Below are 19693 nucleotides of genomic sequence, written 5' to 3'. Positions count from 1 at the left end.
TTCGAGAGGAAGGTCAGGAGACCGGTCACAGAGTCACCACCATTCTTCTTTGTTCAAGTCATCTGGACGTTCGGGTAAGAAGAAGTCGAAGAAGGCAAAACCTTCTTCGACTTCACCACATTGCTCGCACAACGCGACGCGGGAAGTGTCAACTCTCTATGCCTCTATCGTCAGACCCTCACCTGGGTCCACTCCGCGCCTCCCCGAAATTCAGAGAGCCAGTGTTATCCCTGCCCAACTAAAGGAGTTCTATGAGGCCATGCACCTCATATTTGGTAAGCCCCACCCATCCTCTGCGACTTCGGTCCCGACTCCAGAGGGAACCTCAGGATCCGCTTCTGGATCTGTCCCGACGCCAGTCGTGCCAACGCGACCTTCCCCGGCTTCAGGTCAGACGTTGACGCTCCTGGCACCAATTGGGCCCACAATCGACGACTATCCCATACTCGTTCCCAATGACCGAGAGCTCGAACGTCATCGCTCAACGCTGATACAGTTTTCCATGGGCTCTGCTGTGCCCAGGGTTGATCCTGAACCCTATTACTTTGGGTATGGATATGGTGATAGGGTAGAGGCGTCACTGGACACTTTAGAAGACCAGTTTGAACCTGAACTCGACTGGGTACAGGATTTGGGTGATGCCAGTGTGTTGGATACCTCCCCTGACACTGGCATGTTCTCTCCTTGTACCATGGATATGGAGGAGGGAGTGTCTTATTCTATGGTGGTGAGAAGGGCGGCTGAGGTTTTGAACATCGAGCTTCCTTCTGTGGAGGTCAGGCCTGACCTCCTGACTAAAGTGAATCAACCTGGGGCTTCCAACTATAAACCCCTTCTTCCCTTCAACAAAGCACTTAGATGTCCTACTGGGGACCTGGTCCAAACCCAGCACAGTGGCTCCTGTGAATAGGACGATTGCCCACCGCCATTGGCCTGTGCCAAATGACCTAAATTTCCTCACCCAACACCCTACGCCTGAGAGCCTTGTCATCCAGGCTTCTTCATCCTCTGGCGCATTCCCTACTGCTCCCCGGACAGGGAATCAAAAAGACTGGACAACTTAGGGAAGAAGATGTTTTCTTCTGACAGAGTAGCGCTGCTGTCTATGAACACAGCATGCCATTTGGGCCGCTATTCCCATATTCTCTGGGATACGGTTGCACAAGTGCTGCCCCAAGTTCCAGAAGAGGCCCGGTATGTTTTCTCCCAAGCCATGACAGATGGGAGAGACGCAGCCAAGTTCATGAATCGTTTTGGACTGGATATGACCGACTCACTAGGCAGATCGGTTGCCTCAGCAATGACACTGAGACGCCGCGCCTGGTTGAGGACATCTGGCTTTTTGGGGCATATCCAGTAATCTTTGCTGGACATGCCCTTTGATAGCACTCGTCTCTTCAGAGACAAGGCGGACTCAAAGCTTGAGAACTTTAAGGATTCCCTGGCTGTGGCTCAGTGCCTTGGCCTCGCAGCTGCTCCTTGCCCCCCCTCAGTCCACCTTTACCTCCTTTCGTCGCAACGGAAGGGGCACCTAACACAGTCCATTTCGACTGAGCCACCGACCCGCACATGCTGTACAGCCCCTGCGCGGACGCGGGATCCACCGACCTCCTGGATCAGGGAATCAGCCGGTCGCCCAGTCCACCCCCGCCACCTCCTCTGCCTCAAAACCTTCCTAGTCCGTTCGGACATCTGGGACCAGAATTCACCATCATCTGCTCCACTGGGAATCCATTACCACGTACAAGTGGGTTCTACAGTTCATCCGAAGGGGCTACTCCCTCCCCTCCGAGACTTCTCCAGCCATGCAACCATCAATTGATCACCTGTCGGAGGATCATTTGGCACTTCTCCTCGAGGAAGTCAAGGCTCTCCTGGCCAAGGGAGCCATAGAGAGGGTCAGCAGTAGGTCACGGTTGTTATCACCACTACTTTCTGGTGCCCCAAAAAGGACAAGGGTCTTCGCTCTATACTAGACCTCCAGTTCCTCAATCTCTTCCTCAAGAAGAAGTTCAAGACGTTAACCCTGGCTTGGATCCTTTCTGCCCGGGACCCGGGAGACTGGATTGTTGCGTTGGACTTAAAGGATGCCTATTTCCATATTCCTGTCCTGCTGGCCCACAGACGTTACCTACGATTTGTGGTAGGTCACGAGCACTTTGAGTTCACCATTCTTCCCATTGGCCTTACTAGTGCCCCTCAGGTGTTCACGAAAGTGATGATAGTGGTTGCAGCTCATCTGCGCAGGTTAGGGGTCCCAGTCTTTCCCTACCTCGACGACTGGCTGTTGAAGGTGGACAAGCCCCAGAAAGTAGTCTCCCAGCTCCAGACTATGGCGAACCTCCTGCGTTCGCTGGGGTTCACTATCAACGTGCTGAAGTCACACCCGATTCCCTCTCAGATGCTCTCTTTCATCGGAGCGGTTATGGACACAGTGTAGTTTTGGGCTTATCCTCCTGAAAAGCAAGTCCATGATATTCGGGCTATGATACAGATGTTTCAGCCACTAGCCTGGATTTCCGTGAGAATGACTCTGAGGCTGCTGGGCCTCTTGGCCTCCTGCTTGTCCAACATGCCAGTAGGTATATGCGGGCTCTGCAGTGGGAAATGAAGTTCCAGTAGGCGCGGCATAAGGCGAATCTCTCTGACATGGTTCAGATCTCTGAGGGAACTGTGAAAGACCTGCACTGGTGTTTGTCAAATTCAGATTGGGTCAAGGGCAGATCACTTTCCCTTCCCCAACCAGATCTCGGAGTAGTGGCAGATGCATAACCCCTGGGATGGGACGGCCACATGGGGGATCTGAGGCCTCTGGTCTCCGGCGGAGTCCGGGCTCCACATCAACCTTTTGGAGCTCTGCGTGATCCGACTTGCATTGAAAGCATTCCTTCCCTGTCTCGAAGAGAAAGTGGTGCAGGTGTTCACCGACAACACTACCGCCATGTGGTATTGCAACAGACAGGGCGCAGTGGGATTGTGGACCCTTTATCAAGATGCTCTTCGCTTCTGGAATGCCAGGGTATTTCCCTGGTGGTTCAACATCTGGCAGGCTCTCTGAATGCCAGAGCAGATGAACTCAGCCGTCGATGCATAGTCGATCACAAATGGCGTCTCCATCCCAAGGTGGCACACAGTCTCTCAGCATTGGGGAGAGCCCTGGTTAAATCTGTTCACTTACGCAGAGAACGCGCAATGTCAGCTGTTTTGCGTGTTGGAGTTTCCAAGGCAGCACTCACTCTGTGATGCTTTTCATCACGAGTGGAACTCAGGCCTCCTGTACGTCTTCCCGCCAATACCACTTCTGCCCAGAGTTCTGAAGAAGATCAGGCAAGACCAGGCCCAAGTAATCTTGGTAGCTCAGAACTGGGTACGGAGAGTATGGTATCCCGAGCTCTTGAGCATGGCCATCGATCCTCTGACCAGACTGCCCCTTCTGGGGATCTTCTGTTGCAGCAGCAGGGGACGATTATCCACCCAAACCTGCCCAGTCTCTGCCTCCTTGCGTGGAGATTGAGCAGCGACAGTTGACGTCTTTTGACCTTCCACCTCAAGTCTGTAATGTCATCTTGGCAGCCAGGCATCCCTCCACCAAAACGGTATAAGCCTGTCGTTGGAAGAAATTTGTGGCATGGTGTATCAACAAATCTGTTGATCCCCCCTCTCTGCACCTCTCTCAGAGGTCCTCCGCTTTGTTTTCTCTCTTGTCCAGCAGGGCTCTACTCTGGGCACCCCAAGGGATATTTGTCTGCCATCTCTGCCTTCTTAAGGCTACCAGACCAACCTTCTCTTTTCAAATCTCCCACTGTTGGGAGGTTTCTTAAAGGCCTCACTCATATGTTCCCTCCCGCTCCATTCATCGTGCCCGAGTGGGATTTAAACTTTGTCCTTACATACCTCATGTGCGCCCTTTCGAGACGCTCCACAATTGTCCTTTACGGCTCTTAACACTTAAAACAGCTTTCTTGATTGCCATTACCTCTGCTCGCAGAGTAAGTGAGCTTCACGCTCTTTCTTCGAAGCCACCATTCCTAGCATTGCATCCTGACAAAGTGGTGCTTTGTACCAGGGCTTCCTTTTGTCCCAAAAGTGATCACGCCTTTTCACGTAGGCCAATCTATCACTTTGCCTACTTTTTATGCACCCCCACATCCCTCACATGAGGAGGAGAGACTCCACTCTCTGGATCCAAAAAGTGCATTGGCGTTCTATCTAGATCGTACCAAAGATTTCCAGGTGGACAATCCACTCTTTGTGGGAGATGTGAGTCTGAAGAAAGGGAAGGCGGTGCAGAAGAGGACCATCTCACGATAGATAGTCCTCTGCATCAAGATGTGTTACGCTTTGGTGAAAAAGCAACCACCTGAGGGTTTGCGCGCTCATTCTACCAGAAAAACTGCTGCTACCACAGAGTTAGCACCCGGAGTTCCAGTCCTGGATATCTGTCAGGTCACAACGTGGGCGTCCTTACATACGTTCACCAAGCACTATTGCCTAGACAGTCAGGGCTGCAGGGACGGTTATTTTGGCCGTTCAGTCCTGCAGGATTTTTTTGTGTGATCTTAGTTCGCAGCCCACCAACAGGGATGGTTTTGCTCGGATATCTATTCAGAGGTAAGGAATCTGCAGCTAGGAGTCTCTATCAGATGTACAAGTTAACTTACCTTTGGTAAAAATATATCTGGTAGAGACATATTCTAGTTGCAGATTCCTTACCGACCCGCCTGTCCTCCCAGCACTGCTAACTGATTCCTATGGACAAGTACTTCCCTCTAAGGGTCCTAGTTTTGGCGCATCATTCTCAGTGTTCTTCATGGCTCTGCGCTACTGGCGTGGAAAGCCATGAAAATAAACTGATGTCAGTGTGCCGGGGTGGCTCTGGATCAAGTCCGACGCCTGGGGAAATTCAAAGGTAAGGAATCTGCAACTAGAATGTGTCTACCAAATATATTGTTGCTGAAGTAACTTATACGATAAAGTGGTACTTCACGCAAGGGTCTCCTTTCTGCTGAAAGTTGTCAACCCATTTGATATTTAGTTTAGTTTAATGAATTTTTAGAGCGTATGGCTACCCAGGGGCTTCCCAGCGCTGAAGGTAGATCATAAATTCAGCGGGGCCTATGCTGAGAATAAAAATGTCTTCAATTTCTTACAAAAGTGGGATTCCACCTGTTCTTGTCGAAGTTCCAATGGAAGCGAGTTTCAGAGGTATGCAGCTTTAACTGAAAAAGAGCGGCCTCCCCATGTTGCTTTCCTGAAACTGGGTATGTTGACTAACGAGGCAATGGAGGACCTAAGTGTCCTCTGATGGACATAAGAGGAAATACATTGCCTGAGAAACTGCGGACCCTTATTATGGAGGGCTTTATGTGCCATGCAAATGGTTTTGAAGTAGATCTGTTGTTTTTTAAGAAGCCAATGAAGTGAGGCCAATGCAGGTTTAGCAGGCAAATGTCTGGGTGTGTTCATAAGCAAATGTGCGGCAGCGTTTTTCACAACAAGCAATCTCTTTATGACAGCCCGGAGAGCTAAGAAAAAAGAGAGTTGCCATAGTCTAAGCGGGACAGTATCAGGGCCTGAATGATGAGTCTTCTGGCCGAAAAAGGTAAGATTTTGAACATTTTCCTCATGATTTAGTAAGCCGAAACGGGATGCAGCCAGCTTTTTAGCTGGGTAGTCCATCATGGGACGGGAATCTAACCAGAAGCCTAAGCTATTTATATTTTCTTTGGGAGTAGGGAGATTTTTTAAGATCTTCCGATGCCAAGGCTGGAGACTTAAGGACAGCATGGTTTCCAACTATCATTACTTCCGATTTTTCGTCATTAAGTGTAAGTTTGATGTAGGTCAATCAGTCACAATCTCACTGCCTACCTTTTTCACTCCTTCACATCCCTGTAAAGAAGAGGAGCGACTATTGTCTGGACCCAAGAAGAGTGATGTTCTACTTTGACAGCACAAGAGTTCCAGGTGGACGATCAACTCTTTGTGGGGTATGTTGGTGCGAAGAAAGGTCAAGTGGTGCAGAATATCTCTAGGTGGGTCATGCTTTGCATTAAAATCCATTGCGCATTGGCCAAGAAGCAACCTACTGATGGCTTGCAAGCTCATTTCACCAGCACTAATGTTGCGACCACTGTGTTAGCATGCAGAGTTCCTGCGCTGGACATCTGCCAGGCAGCAATGTGGGGGACATCCTTGCCCTTCCTTACACACCACTACTACCTAGACAAGACCTGCAGGACTTACTGGTTTGGGTATCTGGTGAGATATTGTTTGGGTATCTATTCAAATGTAAGAAAGTCTCCATCAGAAGAACAAGTTACCTTCTGTAACACCTTATCTGGTAGAGACTAAATCCAGCTGCTGATTCCTTACCGACCCACCAATCCTCTCCCTTTTAGAGCCCCCTAGTGTTTCACACTAGTTGTCTGTGCACTTCATGGCTCTGCACTTCTGGCATGGAAAGTCCTGATAAGTAACTGAAGTCGGCACGCCTGGGAGGCACCTGGGTAGGTACCGAAGCGTCACTTCCGGCGCCAACTACACTGACGATGTATGTAGAGCTGATCGACGCCACCTGGTGGCATGCAGGGATACTGCTCACGAAAACCTTATGGATCCAGTCTGATTCCTGGGAAGTTCAAAGGTAAGGAATCTGTAGCTAGATGATATCTGTACCCGATAAGGCGTTACCGAAGGTAAGTAACTTGTTCTTCAGTTTTATACTGCCAAAACACATAAAATACATGTTCTTCCCATGAAATATGCTGCAGCATGCCTGAGGGCTTAGTAAGCCTGCAATAGGAGTAACTTACACTTACACATGTTTCAGATGGACATTTGACTTTGCCATGGCTCGTCATCTCCCTCACCCGAAACCCTACCACCACCAAAACCAACCTCCAAATGGATGACAGCAAACCACCTCAAGCTAAAGTCCAACAAAACCGAAATCATTATCTTCGGCCCCAACAAAACTATATGGGACGACTCCTGGTGGCCCACCGACCTAGGATCCCCACCAATGCCCGCAAAGCACGCACGCAACCTCGGCATCATCTTGGACTCTTCCCTCTCCATGACCCAGCAAATCAACACCATCACCTCCTCCTGCTTCAACACTCTCCGCATGCTGCAAAAAACCTTCGAAAGGATTCCCACAGAGACCAGAAAGACTGTCACCCATGCACTCATCAGCAGCAGGCTAGACTACGGAAACGCCCTCTACGCCGGCACCACAGTCAAGCTCAAGCGAAAACTCAAGCGGATGCAGAACGCAGCCGCCGCCTCATCCTGGACCTTCCACGCCATGAACACATCTCACACCTCAGATCCCTTCACTGGCTTCCGATCGACAAGAGGATCACCTTCAAAATCCTCATCCACGCACACAAATCCCTCCACAACACTGGACCAACCTACCTCAACGAATGAGTGAACTTCCACACTCCCACTCGCCTCCTCTGCTCTGCCGACCTCGCACTCGCCACAGTCCCCCGAATCCAACAAGCCACCACCAGAGGCAGATCCTTCTCCTACCTCGCCTCCAAAACCTGTAATTCCTTCCCCACCAACCTCTGCAAGACTCAGAACCTCCTGCTCTTCAGAAAATAGCTCAAGACATGGCTTTTCGAACAGTAAATCACCCCCCAACCACCCCCCCTCCCCCCAAGCGCCTTGAGACCCTTACGGGTGAGTAGCGCACTCTATAACTTTTTTGATTGATTGATTGGCTTTAAATGCCAAAGTCAGGCTAGCAGTTCAAAACTGCTCTTTCACTCTGTAGTAGCGGACTAGAAGACTTGTGTTCACCTTTGTCATGCCCAGGGTGGCATAACCAATGCTGCAATCGCTGGGGTTACCCTCTAACATATAGGACCTGAGTACCACATACTAGGGACTTACATGTAAGTTAGTCAATGCTAATTGGGTATAGCCAATTGATCACATGTTTTGGGGTTAGGACACTGGCACTGAGGTCTGGTTAGCAGGCCTTAGAGTACTTTTGAGTCAAAAAACTGGCAGCATCAGTCCAAAAACATGAGGGTGACCATACAAAAAGAGGCATTTCCTTAACCACCCAGATTCCAAACAACTCTATCGAGTGATATAACACCTCAGATCTTAGAATTCGGTTACCTAGGTCTCCCTCAGGAATTAATAAACATCCTACTAAAGTCCTTCAGACCTACCACATGTGCATGCTTTTGAGAAAAGTGGAGGATTGTCCACTACTGCATTGCTAACAGGATAGACTCCCCTAAAGCTTTCAGTCCAAGATATTATTGGCTACGTGCTCCATCTTCAAAAGGCAGGCCTAGCCTATACCTACATACAGCTCCATCTAGCAGCCATTGCTGCAAACATGCAAAACGAAACATTCCTCCCTCTTAATATTTTCTTTAACTGACTTAAGGATACTCTCTTGCCCCCTCCAGTATTTATCTGGAAAGGTACCCTTCCTATTCACAATAATGTCTTTGCAGGACATTAGTGAGCTGCAAGCCCCCACAACGCAAGAGCCCTTCATCCAAGTTCACAAGGACATAGTAGTGCTCAGAAGAGGCCCTAAGTTCTGATACAGACTTTTAGCAGGAGATTCCTCGCCTTTTGAATATTTACCAGGCGTCAAACTGGATCCGGAAGTCTTTCAGCAGTGTATCTGCATGCCGGAAGGTGACATCTTGTGACTGCGCACTGATGTTCCGCTCCGGAAATGACCTGTGGGGCTCATATAGGCCCAACTCCCATGTGTTGATGCCAGTTTCTTCCTTTCCATGCCACCAGGTGTGGATCTGGAGCCCTCTCTTGTCTCTGAGGCACCTAACTCTAGTTTCATGAAATTTCTTGGTGTACAAGGGATGTAACCCCATAAAACTACATATTTCAAATGCTATAGGCACTGTCACAAACAAATGTCTGAGACAGATCCCCCATTAGGTGTGCCTAAGGTGCTTAGGGTTGATCCACTACATCAAGCCCTGTGACGACTGTGTGTTGATGAACCTGAGGCGAAACTACATCACCAAGCATAAGAAGACTCCGCACAGGAACCATTCCAAGTCCCAATCCGTATCCAAGACCCACTTTCAGTATCTTTCCCAGTGTTGACTGAACTGCTTAAAGGTCAGTCTTTGTCACACTCGAAGTCCTCAGGCAAGCATAAAAAATACAAGAAATCAAAATGGGATTCTGCTCCCGTACCCCCCCTTTACATTCACGGGAGCAACCCTTGTGTCGCCACCCTTCTTAGTCCCTCACATGAAGTTGGCTGACTCTGGAGCCGATCCCTCAGCTGGTTCAAGTGGTTTCCGTGGCCTTCAGCCATGCCCCATAAGATCGAAGAGTTAGACAACCTGCTCCTGCTCTTTGGATCCCTGTCGACTCCATCTGTTGTGTCTTTAGACCCCAAGGAGCCAAGAGTCCTTCTGTCTGGGATAACGCTGACAGGGTCCCCCTTTGTGCCAGCTAGACCCTCCACATGTTTTGCCTCAGACTACACTGCTGGCACCATGACCCACACAGGCCCTAGGGACGCCAATGCAGACCTCAGCATCTGAAGAAGTGGCCCTAATTGTTTTCTCAGATGCAGGTTAGACCTTGATCAGTGTCATGTCCTAAATCACTGAGACGCCACTTCCTCCACTTGAATTACCACAGGCTCAAAAACACTCTTTGTATTCCCTTTTTGAGACTGATTTGGATAATGGCTGTGACCCTGGAGATGAGTTCGCTCATCCGAAACCAAGATGTTTACTGGTACTAGAACTTACAAGAATCTAGTGGCCTCAATATCTCCCCAGAGACTGTCTTTTTTTTTTTTTTTTTTCCTTTCTTTCTTTCTCCAGCAAGACCATCAATGGAATAATTTGCAACCTACATCCTGGTGATGCATAGGGCAACTGAAGTACTTGCCACTCTTATTCCAACACCTTTCACAACTCCCCCAGTAGGTAATCTAAGCAGGTAGAAACATTTGGCAAACTTATTTTCTTCTTCCAGCTTGCCCCTCCGATCTGTTGCCATCACATGCCCTTTAAGATTCGGTGACTCTAGTCCTGTACTATATCAGGTAATCCAAGATGGTTGTGATGTGGCCAAGTTCACAATTTGTGGCTTGTACACCACTGATTACATCAGACAGACCATGGATAGGGGCATTGCTATTTGGTTACCATGCTTGACTGTGATCGACTGGGTTCTCTAGTGATGACCAGTCCTTTAAGGAGCGATGGGCTACAGCTTGTTCCACTGTTCCTTTCAGCGCTTTGGCCAAGGCATCCTATTGTCAACCGCCACAGGGAACTCTGCAGTTTCACAGTAGAGGCTGTGGTGCCCACCGCCCCGCAGCTAGAGCAGAGCGCTACCCAGCCAACCTGCGCCACCCAGCCAGACGCAGTGAAGTTCACAATCCGTTACAGACTGGACACAAGCAACTCTATGGGCAGAGCAGTTTCATCAACAGTGTCCCTGAGGCGCCACACCTGGCTGAGGACATCTGGCTTTTCAGGGAATGTCCAAGCTTCCCTGAGGGACTTGCCATTTGATGGCACTCATCTCTTTGGAGACAAGGTAGACTCTGGGCACTCAAGCGCTTAAAGGATTCTTGGGCTGTGGCCTCCATCTCCCCCACTCCGCTTTTCGCCTCTTTTGTGGCTCAAAAAGGGCTACCAACCACATTTGTTCCTGGCCAGCTACTGTGCCCATGGGAATCCACCAACCTCGTGGATCAAGTGGTCAGTCTTCTGCAGCAGTCTTTAAACCTTCCTAGTGTGACTATCCCCCACAATGGGCCAGTTGATGACAAGATTCGCCATCACCTGCTCCGCTGGCAATCCATCATGTTAGACAGGTGGGTTTTGCTGATAGTCTGAAGGGGCTACTCCCTCCCCTTTGAGACTACCCCTCTATCCATGCCACCATCCTACATTCACTTAACAGACAACCACTTGTCCGTTCTTCACGAGGAAATTATGGATCTCTTCCACAAAGAAGCCATCGAGCGGCCAACTTTTTGCACACAGCCAGATCCTGCTAAGGAGAGAGGCTCCACCAACTGGACCCATAAGGAGCTTTGACGTTCTATCTTGATCGTACCTCTGCGTTCCGGGTAAACAACCAGCACTTTGTGGGGTATGTGGGTCATAAGAAAAGTCAAGTGGTGCAGAAGCGAACAATCTCTTGTTGGGTCGTACTCTGTTGCACTGGCTAAAACACAAACTCCTGAAGGCTTGCAAGCTCATTCTTCTAGAGCTAAAGCAGAAATCACTGTGTTAACATGCGGAGTTCTGGTCCTGGACATCCGCCAGGCAGCAGCGTCGGTCTCTCTGCACATATTTACTAAACATTACTGCCTGGACAGTCAGGTCAGTAGGGAAGGGCACTTTGCCCATTCGGTCCTGCAGGCCTTCCTCGTTTGAAATTGGTTCGCTGACCCACCTCTGGGGATGGTATTGCTTGGGTATCTATTCAAAGATCAGAAATCTGCAGCTAGAAGTCTCCGTCAAATGAACAAGTTACTTAACTTCAATTACACCTTATCTGGTAGAGACTAATCTAGCTGCAGGCTCTCTACCGATCTACTTCTCTACACACATGATTTCTAGGGACAGGGATACCTCTTTCAGAGCCCTAGTTTCACACATCAGTGATTAATGTTATTCATGGCTCTGGGCTTATAGCGTGAAATGTTTTGAAAAGAGACTGATGTAGGCGCACCTGAGCGGACGTTGAGCGTACGTTGATGGATGCGAAGCTGATCGGCGCCACCTTCCAGAGCACAGGGGTACTGCTCACAAAAAATAATCCAGATCCAGTCTGATGCCTGAGGAGAATTCAAATGTACGGAATCTCCAGCTACGTAGGCTTTACCAGATAAGGTGCTACTAACTGTAAGTAACTTGTTCAGCGAGCATCATCATTTTGAATATCTCCTTTTTTAGTTCTGAGGAAGAAGTTCCAGAGTCAGTGGTCCAGGATCAATCCTAGTCCTTGTCATTTTGGCAGCTCATCACCCTTCTACCAAATCAGTTTATCCAGGCCACCGGTCCATGTTTGTTGCTGGGTGTGAAGAGAAGCAGATTTGACCCACTGACTCTATGCTGTACCCTTCTGGATTTCACCAGGTTACATATGGTGAAGGAAAATAGTCAGTATTGAAGTTATAACGATCCTTGCTTAATTTGTGTGTTTTTAATGATCACTGAAACTCCTGGCAAGACTCGTTGGTTTGGTCAGAGGGCTTCTGAAAACTTAGATTAGTTCCTTACCTCATTTTTCTACAACACTGATAAGAAATAGTAAGATATAAAGCACCTGAATATGATTTCATATTCATGGGTGACATCTCTGTTTCGATTCCTTTAATGGTCACAGGATCAAAAAGAGGTGTGAAGTTTTGGGTTCCACATCTTCCGACCCATTGTGATCAAGCAGGTAATGAGATGGCCTCCCATTGAAACATTAAGTTTGCAAAATGTCTGCCACTCTCATCGTGTTGCTGGTCCATCTACTGTCCTACGCTTCTACAGCTGCATATGTTGGGAGTGAATGCAGCAATTTATGAGGAGCCTCTCCTCAAAATAAGGATGATTTCAGAGCAGTTAGTATGGAACATATAAGTAGTGCTCTAGACATGTTAAAGGCTTGCCTGCATATGACTTTTGCTGTAAGACTTCTCTCTGTGAAACATGATGCAACTGATTGCACTTCATGTGCCCCGATAACCTTACTTTGATGTCCTCTGCACTGTAACACATTGACAAAACCACTGTAGTAACACGGCATGCCTGGTTCAACAGTTCTCCCTATCTCAACCTTGTAAATGTAGGCAGCCCCGCAATATCCTCTCAGAAGAGGCATTCACACCACGGTGGTGCGCCTTCCTAGGCTAGAAACTTTAAATCTAAGAGCTTGAACGCCATCTGCTAATAGAGCATAATTGTTTACGAATCAGTGAGGTGATATATAACATTTTTACAACATGGGGACCTCCAGGTGTTACCCTACTTGCCACTGAAGAAAATGCATCTAAATATTCTGTGCACCCAGCTTCACTGGACCTCAAGACAAAGGGAATAATGCTCTTCTTGTTAGCTTTCCTATCGTGCTTCTTCCTAAGGAGAATGGTAGAAATGGACTGGTTGTGATGAATGATCAATAAAAATGCCAAAATGTTTCTCCCAGGCATTACCGTAATCAGTCTGTAAGGGAAACATGTTCGATTCCCTGGTCCGCTAGATGGCGCCTCCAATTCGAATAACTCGGTACTCAGCAGAGTTTGCTAAGTCTTATCTTTCAAAGATTAATCAAACAGTCCCCAAGAGAGCCAGACAATTGTTGTTGATGGGCCTACACTAAGAATATTAATAAGTGCCCATGCTGTCAGACGTTAGTAATTTGACTTATTGTTTTCCAAACTATGGCTATCTGGATATCCCCTTGAATTACATGAAAGTCCTCCAGCAGGCCGCAGCTTTTCCTGCAAATACCTCTTCTGCCAAGAGGTGGTAATTAGTCCTTGTCTAGTGAGTTATATTCTCTGTACGTTGTGCCACATCAGATACTTACTTACTTACTTGTTAGAACTTGCAAACAGTTTGGAGCCGTTATTGTTCAGACCCTTTGTCATTGTTTACACACTGTTAAAAACTACTAGCAGAGCCATTACTTTTCATCAAGTATATCAAACAATGACTTTGGGGTCCCATAGCACACAAAGGGCCTCCCATGTTAAGTGATGGAATTTTGGTCTGAACTGATCTTAGGTTTGTCACTAAAGATCCTTTGGAGTTACTTACTGCTGTTTCATTACTTGTGTTCCTTAAGAGGTTGTCAACCGCAGGTTAGATATTCTTTCATATCGTGGATGTCAAATTGGCTCTTCAGTATTTCTTGGTGAGAATCAATTAATATAATGCTTTTATCCAGTCATCTTTCCCATACAATTGTTCAGCTAAAATCAAGCATTATTAAAAACAAAGCTATGCTAGATGGCTAATTATCTGCATAAGGTTGTGTTACTTTAGAGACAAGACACTGCTGCCAGACTGAATTGCAGCAGGCTGCACAAGAAGCAGAGAACACTTTAGTTTTGCATGGCAATACCACACTTCAATAAATCTGCAAACCCCTATCGAAGGGAACACTGTGAGGTTTGTAGAGCCTATTTGCTTAGAAATAATACCAACTCAGTGAAGCAAGTAGAACAGGTGATCAAGAGAAGTGTATTCTGTTAAACACTGCAACTATCTCAGGTGAGCTTTTTCAGTATGAAACCTACTCCTTATATAAGAATGTAATGTGACTGCCAGTGGCAGAGCATAAGAGCAGTCCTCTAATAGAATGAGTAACTGAGCTATAGTGATGTTGAGAGGCTACTATGGTGATGCCATTTATATACCACGGTGTTAATAATGTACAGTGGTTTTGCTACCCAGTGAGGGGAAATATTTGAGCCTTTGAGGCCATGACACTTGCTAATCTAATTCTGGACAGTTGTTACACATAAGAACCATTCGTGTGTTTTGCCTTTGTGCCCTTCTATAATGTGGACACATTTAGCAACTGTTTGAATTAAAATATAACTTTCAATCGATAGAGGCAATTTCGAGAGATGTCGCTTTTTTATGTAATCTGCAGCTTTGTATGCTCTATGTAATACTACTTTAACTGTGTAAAAAGTTTGCATTTGATATTGTTTAACTCTCAGTGTTCATTCATTTTTTGAAAAAGTGCAATTTCTTGTGAAATGTCACTTAATTGCCCTAAATAGACATTAGAAATACAACTCCTAAGCGAGGGCACCCTGTCTGTTGTAAAGTGTTTGCTGTGTGACGTTCCTTAGTTTTACGAGTGTCTTCATAATCTCTACTTTACTCTTTCAGTCGGCTAAAGAAAGAAGGAGATAAGCAGTTGTAGTTTTGATGGGAAGCACTGAAGACAGAATCTTATCCTGGGGAGGCGTGGACAGTTTTGCTGAATTACCCTGTGTGGCATGGACAAGGAAACTCTCACAGACCATCTGCCTCTTTGTACTTTCACGCGCAAAGAAAACCACAAAAACATTTCCTTAGTTAGAGAAGGTTCCATAAGGACTGGTAACCCCCCCCCCTGCATGAAGCCTCCTGCAAGGTCTGGTGGATCCACACCTCCCTGCACTTACCACCTTTTGTGGGTGCAAGAATCCAGACTGGGCAACAGGCGGAGGCCAGTGAAGAGGAAGTCAGTTTGAAACAAACCTGAACCCCAAGGCTGTACCATGAGCAGCGATGATAAACCGTGCTGGTGAATGAAGATACTGTAACAAGCGCTCTTGGTAACAGTTCTATCAGAATCTGGAAAAGACACAAAAATGTGCTCCCAACTCCTAATTCATCCATTTTCCTGGTACGGACAACTCCAGTTGAACTGCTGAACACATATAATTGTTTTTTTACATAACGGTTACATAAGATGTCGGGAGAGTGGTATTGTGTCTGTGGGAATCTATTGAAGCCTGATTTTAAAGCGTTCCAGTTACCTGTATTGTGGCAAAGGTCACTTTTTTATTTTTCTGGCATTTTCCAGACTCCTAAATTAAGCTGTCTTGCAATACTGATCTCTAATGGACCTCTTATAATCCGATTACTGACCATCTACTTGACAGACTGATTCCTTCCTCCATCCTGTTCATTGCCGGCCTTACCATAGATTACCCCTATCATTTCCTACCAGTGATCATCTCCTGTGTACCTCCCTGGGCTGATCTGCCAATTTCTGCCTATCTCTTCTGTCCAGGTCCTTTAATGTCAGCCCTCTTTAACGTATTATGTTTTATGTTGTGTTGTTCACTCTTTCTCTTCCCCATAGCACCTTCCCAAAAAAGCTGTGCTTTTAACCTATTGTCAAACCATTTTTCCATTTGTGATTGGTACCTATGAAATTTCAAGAGTATATTTTATATTTAAAAGATAAACTCTATAGGTTTCAAGTTATAAACTGCCAATGAACATCCTGTTAGAATGGCATGGTTTTGGGCAGGATATAGAACTTGTATATTTTATTTAAGTTAAAAAACAATCTGTGTTAGTTTTGTAATGTAAAGGGATACTAACGATTTGTACTACTGAAGATTTTATACAGATTTTATTTAAAGTTGGCTTAGAAGCATGGCCTGGGTTTTGGCAGAGATCTATTTTCATCTCTCCATAGCCTCTTTTATTGAAGGAGAGTGCTGCCTTGACCATGTCTGCAGTGTATTTGAGCACAGAACAGGTCCAGCCAAGAGCCACAACATCATTGTGACCGTTGCTGTGTTGAAGCTCAAGTGCCCTTATATTGGGTGAGATGTAATCCCCTTTAATACATATCTCTAGTGAGCTGACGAGCATCCATTGGTTCTCCAATGCTCAAAGAGCTCATAGTAGGGCAGCACTCGTCTGTCAATGGCAGCACTTAAGCAAATTCAGAATTGCTGGTTCTTTCATGTAACCTTCTCGTCTCCACACTGTACTACAAAGTAAGGGTCCTAGCCTCAGCCCCTCACCCACCACCCCTTACATCTAGATTGGATCTCATACTGCAGATGGTCTTCACCAGAAACATTGTATTTACAAAGGAAAGAGATACGTTCAGTTGAGATCTACGAGCAGGTTTCCTGCTAATCCATCATTACCACCCTCCCGACCCAGTTCATGGGATGCACATGCCCCACTGTTCTAGACTGTTATACATGGTGGTCCATGTCTTGCGACTGTTCTGGTTCACAATATGGATAAAGATTGTAGTTAATCATTCCGGGAGGTGGCGCCGCTATTTGCGCATGTGAGCCTCCTGTGTGCCGATCTGGGCCAAAAACGAAGTGACTGCTGGTGAACGCCGTCGTTTCTTGAGGGCGGATATTGGCAAGGCTTTGATATTTGGGGTAAAACCTGTATCAGGAAGTTCCAATCCCAGTCTGTGTACAGCGTCTGGATTTTCTTTTTGTTTTCTTGTATTATTAAATGTCATTATTTAAGACTTTTCTTCCAGTATCTCTCATTTGTGTGTTGTCTTAATTCCAACATTGCTATTTTGCGAATATGCAAGAGGATGCTACTGCGTTTTCATTCATTTTAATTTTAGTAAATGCTTTCAACCACCATTGTAAGGCATAGTTGCTTAAGGTGTAATGCAGTGTTTCTGCTAGAGACTTATAACAGCAGATTCTCACCTTAGAATATTCCTTGGGCATCAGACTGGATCTGGAAAATCTTGAGCAGTATCTCTGGGCACAAGTAGTCGAGGTTGATCAGCTCCGCATCAGCGTTGTATGTGATGTAGGTGCCACCTTAGTGTGCTGACATAAGTTCCTTTCAACCTGCTCCAGCAGCGTGGATCCGGAGACATACCTCGTCATGTTTGATCAACTTCTTTTTTTTTTTTTTTTTTTTTTAACTTTTTGTTGACCTTTTTGAGCTTGCTCCCAGTGTGCTAGGACATCACGTCCCTGCATAACCCTCGGAGTCAAGTCTTGCAGGGACCTCCACTGGCAGACGTCTGTCAGATCGCCAATTGGTTTCTCTCTGGTGCTTGGGAGGTCAGGCAAGACCCCAACGCCGGCATCAAGTGTAAGTCAGTGCACCTGTAGGCAGTTCTAGCGAGCGATGAAGCTTCTTGTGGCACAGGGTAAGGTGGCTCTGCACTGCTCCCTGTCCCAGTCTCGTTCGCTCATCTTCACGCTTTAAGACATTCTTGTCAGCCAGGTAAGTCCAGGAAACACAACAAATTGAAGTCTTCTTTGGCTTTCTTCTATGCACTGTACTTCCAGGCCCTGCTCTCCGCTCCGACTGCTGAGCAGACATCAAGGTCCAGTCCGCGCTACCTTGAGTTTTCTGGCTCCAGAGCGACGCTCACCCAATTGAAAATAATTTTATAACACAATACATGTCATCTTTGGGCCTCCATCTCCCCCTGGAGCACATTCGGGCCCACAGAGCCAAAAGATGCCCCTGCTGGGTTACCATTGGCAGGTTCAACATCAATGCCAGATGGGCCCTCTAGATCCACATCCGGATCCAGACCAATGCTGCCATGAGTTCCTCCTCCCATCTTGGCTTCGTCCCTTCCAGCGCCAACCCTGCATCTGAGCCTATTATCATTCCTGACACTGGCGTTGGTGCTGGCGGCGTCCAGACCTCCACATTCCCTGGACTTTCCACCCCTTGCTAGGCCCTACCCTCTTGAAGGGCCAGATGAGGAGGAGGTGTAGGGTCCCCTGGAGGACCCAGATGATAACTTGTATGAGGAGCTAGGTGACACCAGTGGCCTGAATACCTCCCTAGACTCCTGCATGATTTCCCCTCCTAGCCAGGTTTGGGAGAGGCACATCTTTTGCCACCATGATGCACAGGGTGGTAGAGGTACTTCATATCCAGGGCCAACCATTGAGGTTAAGACCAATGTTTTGACAAAAGTGTTTCAACCTGGGGCAGGCTCCTGTGAACCCATAATTCCTTTTAACAAAGCCCTCATTCACGTCCTCCTTGGGGGACTGGCCCTGATGCTACTGCCAAGACCAGAAGGCATTGAAGGTGCACTGACTGTCCATCAGGACCATCCCACCCCTGGGACCCAGCCTTCCTCTTGTGGTCAGGCCTTAACAGCGAAGATTACCCAAACCATATTTCTTACAATATCACCGGACATGGAACCCAAGACTCTTGGACACGTTTGGAAAGCACATCTTTTCTTCTACCAGCATTTCCCTGCGGTCAGTAAACACCAAATGCCTCTTGTGCTCATATTCCCTTGCATTGTGAGACTCGGTTGCATGGTTGCTTCCCATGATGCCTGAGGAAGGCCGTGCCATTATCAACCAGGTTTTGGCGGCTGGCAGGAATGCAGCGAAGTTTGGCATCAGTGTGGACTGGACAGCACAGACTCCCTGGGTAGAGCCATGGCTCCTACGCTTCTTGGGAATGTTCGGCCTTCACTGATTGTCCTGCCCTTCGATGGCTCCCACCTATTTGGCGACATGGCCTACCAGATCCAATGGCCTTTTCCTTTTGACCCGACCATAACAGCAGTACTTTCACCCCTACCACGGATGTGCAAGGGGCATCTTTTGATGTCCACCATATCAGCCATACCCAGCACAGCAGCCTGTTCATCCCTTTTGAGGAGGTGGCAGTGGAGCTCAAAAAGGATGCAGTGTGCTACCCAGGCCCCTGCTACTCCAGCTGCTGCAGCCTGTAACCCTTTTAGCATGGCCTCTGTCTAGCACAGGCATCTTGTTGGTGGCAAGATCAGGCACAACCTTTCCCAATGGTCGACGATTGGATCAGAAAATGGGTTCTTCAGATAGTGTAGACGGGATATGCCCTACCATTTGTTGAAACTCCTCAGCCTCTCCTACCATCTCCAGAATGGTTGACGGAGGACCACCTCTCCTTGTTCCATCAGGAAATGCGGACTCTTGACCAGAAGAGACACCGAGAAGGTGCCTGCACCAGAAGTAGGGCATGGTGGCTGATCTTGCTACTTTCTGGGGTCAGAAAAGGACTGAGCTCCAACCTGTACTAGATCTGCCTTCCTGAAAAAAGAGAAATTCAAGATGCTCAAATTGGTTCAAGTGCTGTCTACCCTGGAGACTGGATTGTAGTGCTGGACGTGCCGGATGTGTATTACCACATCCCCATCCTGCCAACACACTGGCGTTACCTGCAGTTCACAA

The 19693-nt window shown here is 47.3% G+C and overlaps 1 protein-coding gene across 18 annotated transcripts in view; it reads left to right on the top strand.

Moving 5' to 3' along the window:
• RERE (arginine-glutamic acid dipeptide repeats) overlaps positions 1 to 16998 on the top strand; it is a 798532-nt gene extending 781534 nt beyond the window's left edge. For all 18 annotated transcript variants that reach the window (XM_069241143.1, XM_069241141.1, XM_069241137.1 and 15 more), the window contains one exon: positions 14886 to 16998. In XM_069241143.1, coding sequence (XP_069097244.1) covers positions 14886 to 14919 — 34 coding nt within the window. In that variant the 3' untranslated portion in view covers positions 14920 to 16998. The remainder of the gene's footprint in view (positions 1 to 14885) is intronic.
• Positions 16999 to 19693: the final 2695 nt, after the last annotated feature.

This window comes from Pleurodeles waltl, chromosome 6 (genome assembly GCF_031143425.1).
Source record: "Pleurodeles waltl isolate 20211129_DDA chromosome 6, aPleWal1.hap1.20221129, whole genome shotgun sequence".
NCBI lineage: Eukaryota > Metazoa > Chordata > Amphibia > Caudata > Salamandridae > Pleurodeles > Pleurodeles waltl.
The sequence above is the reverse complement of the archived record's forward strand: the minus strand, read 5'-3'. Positions and strand labels throughout refer to the sequence as shown.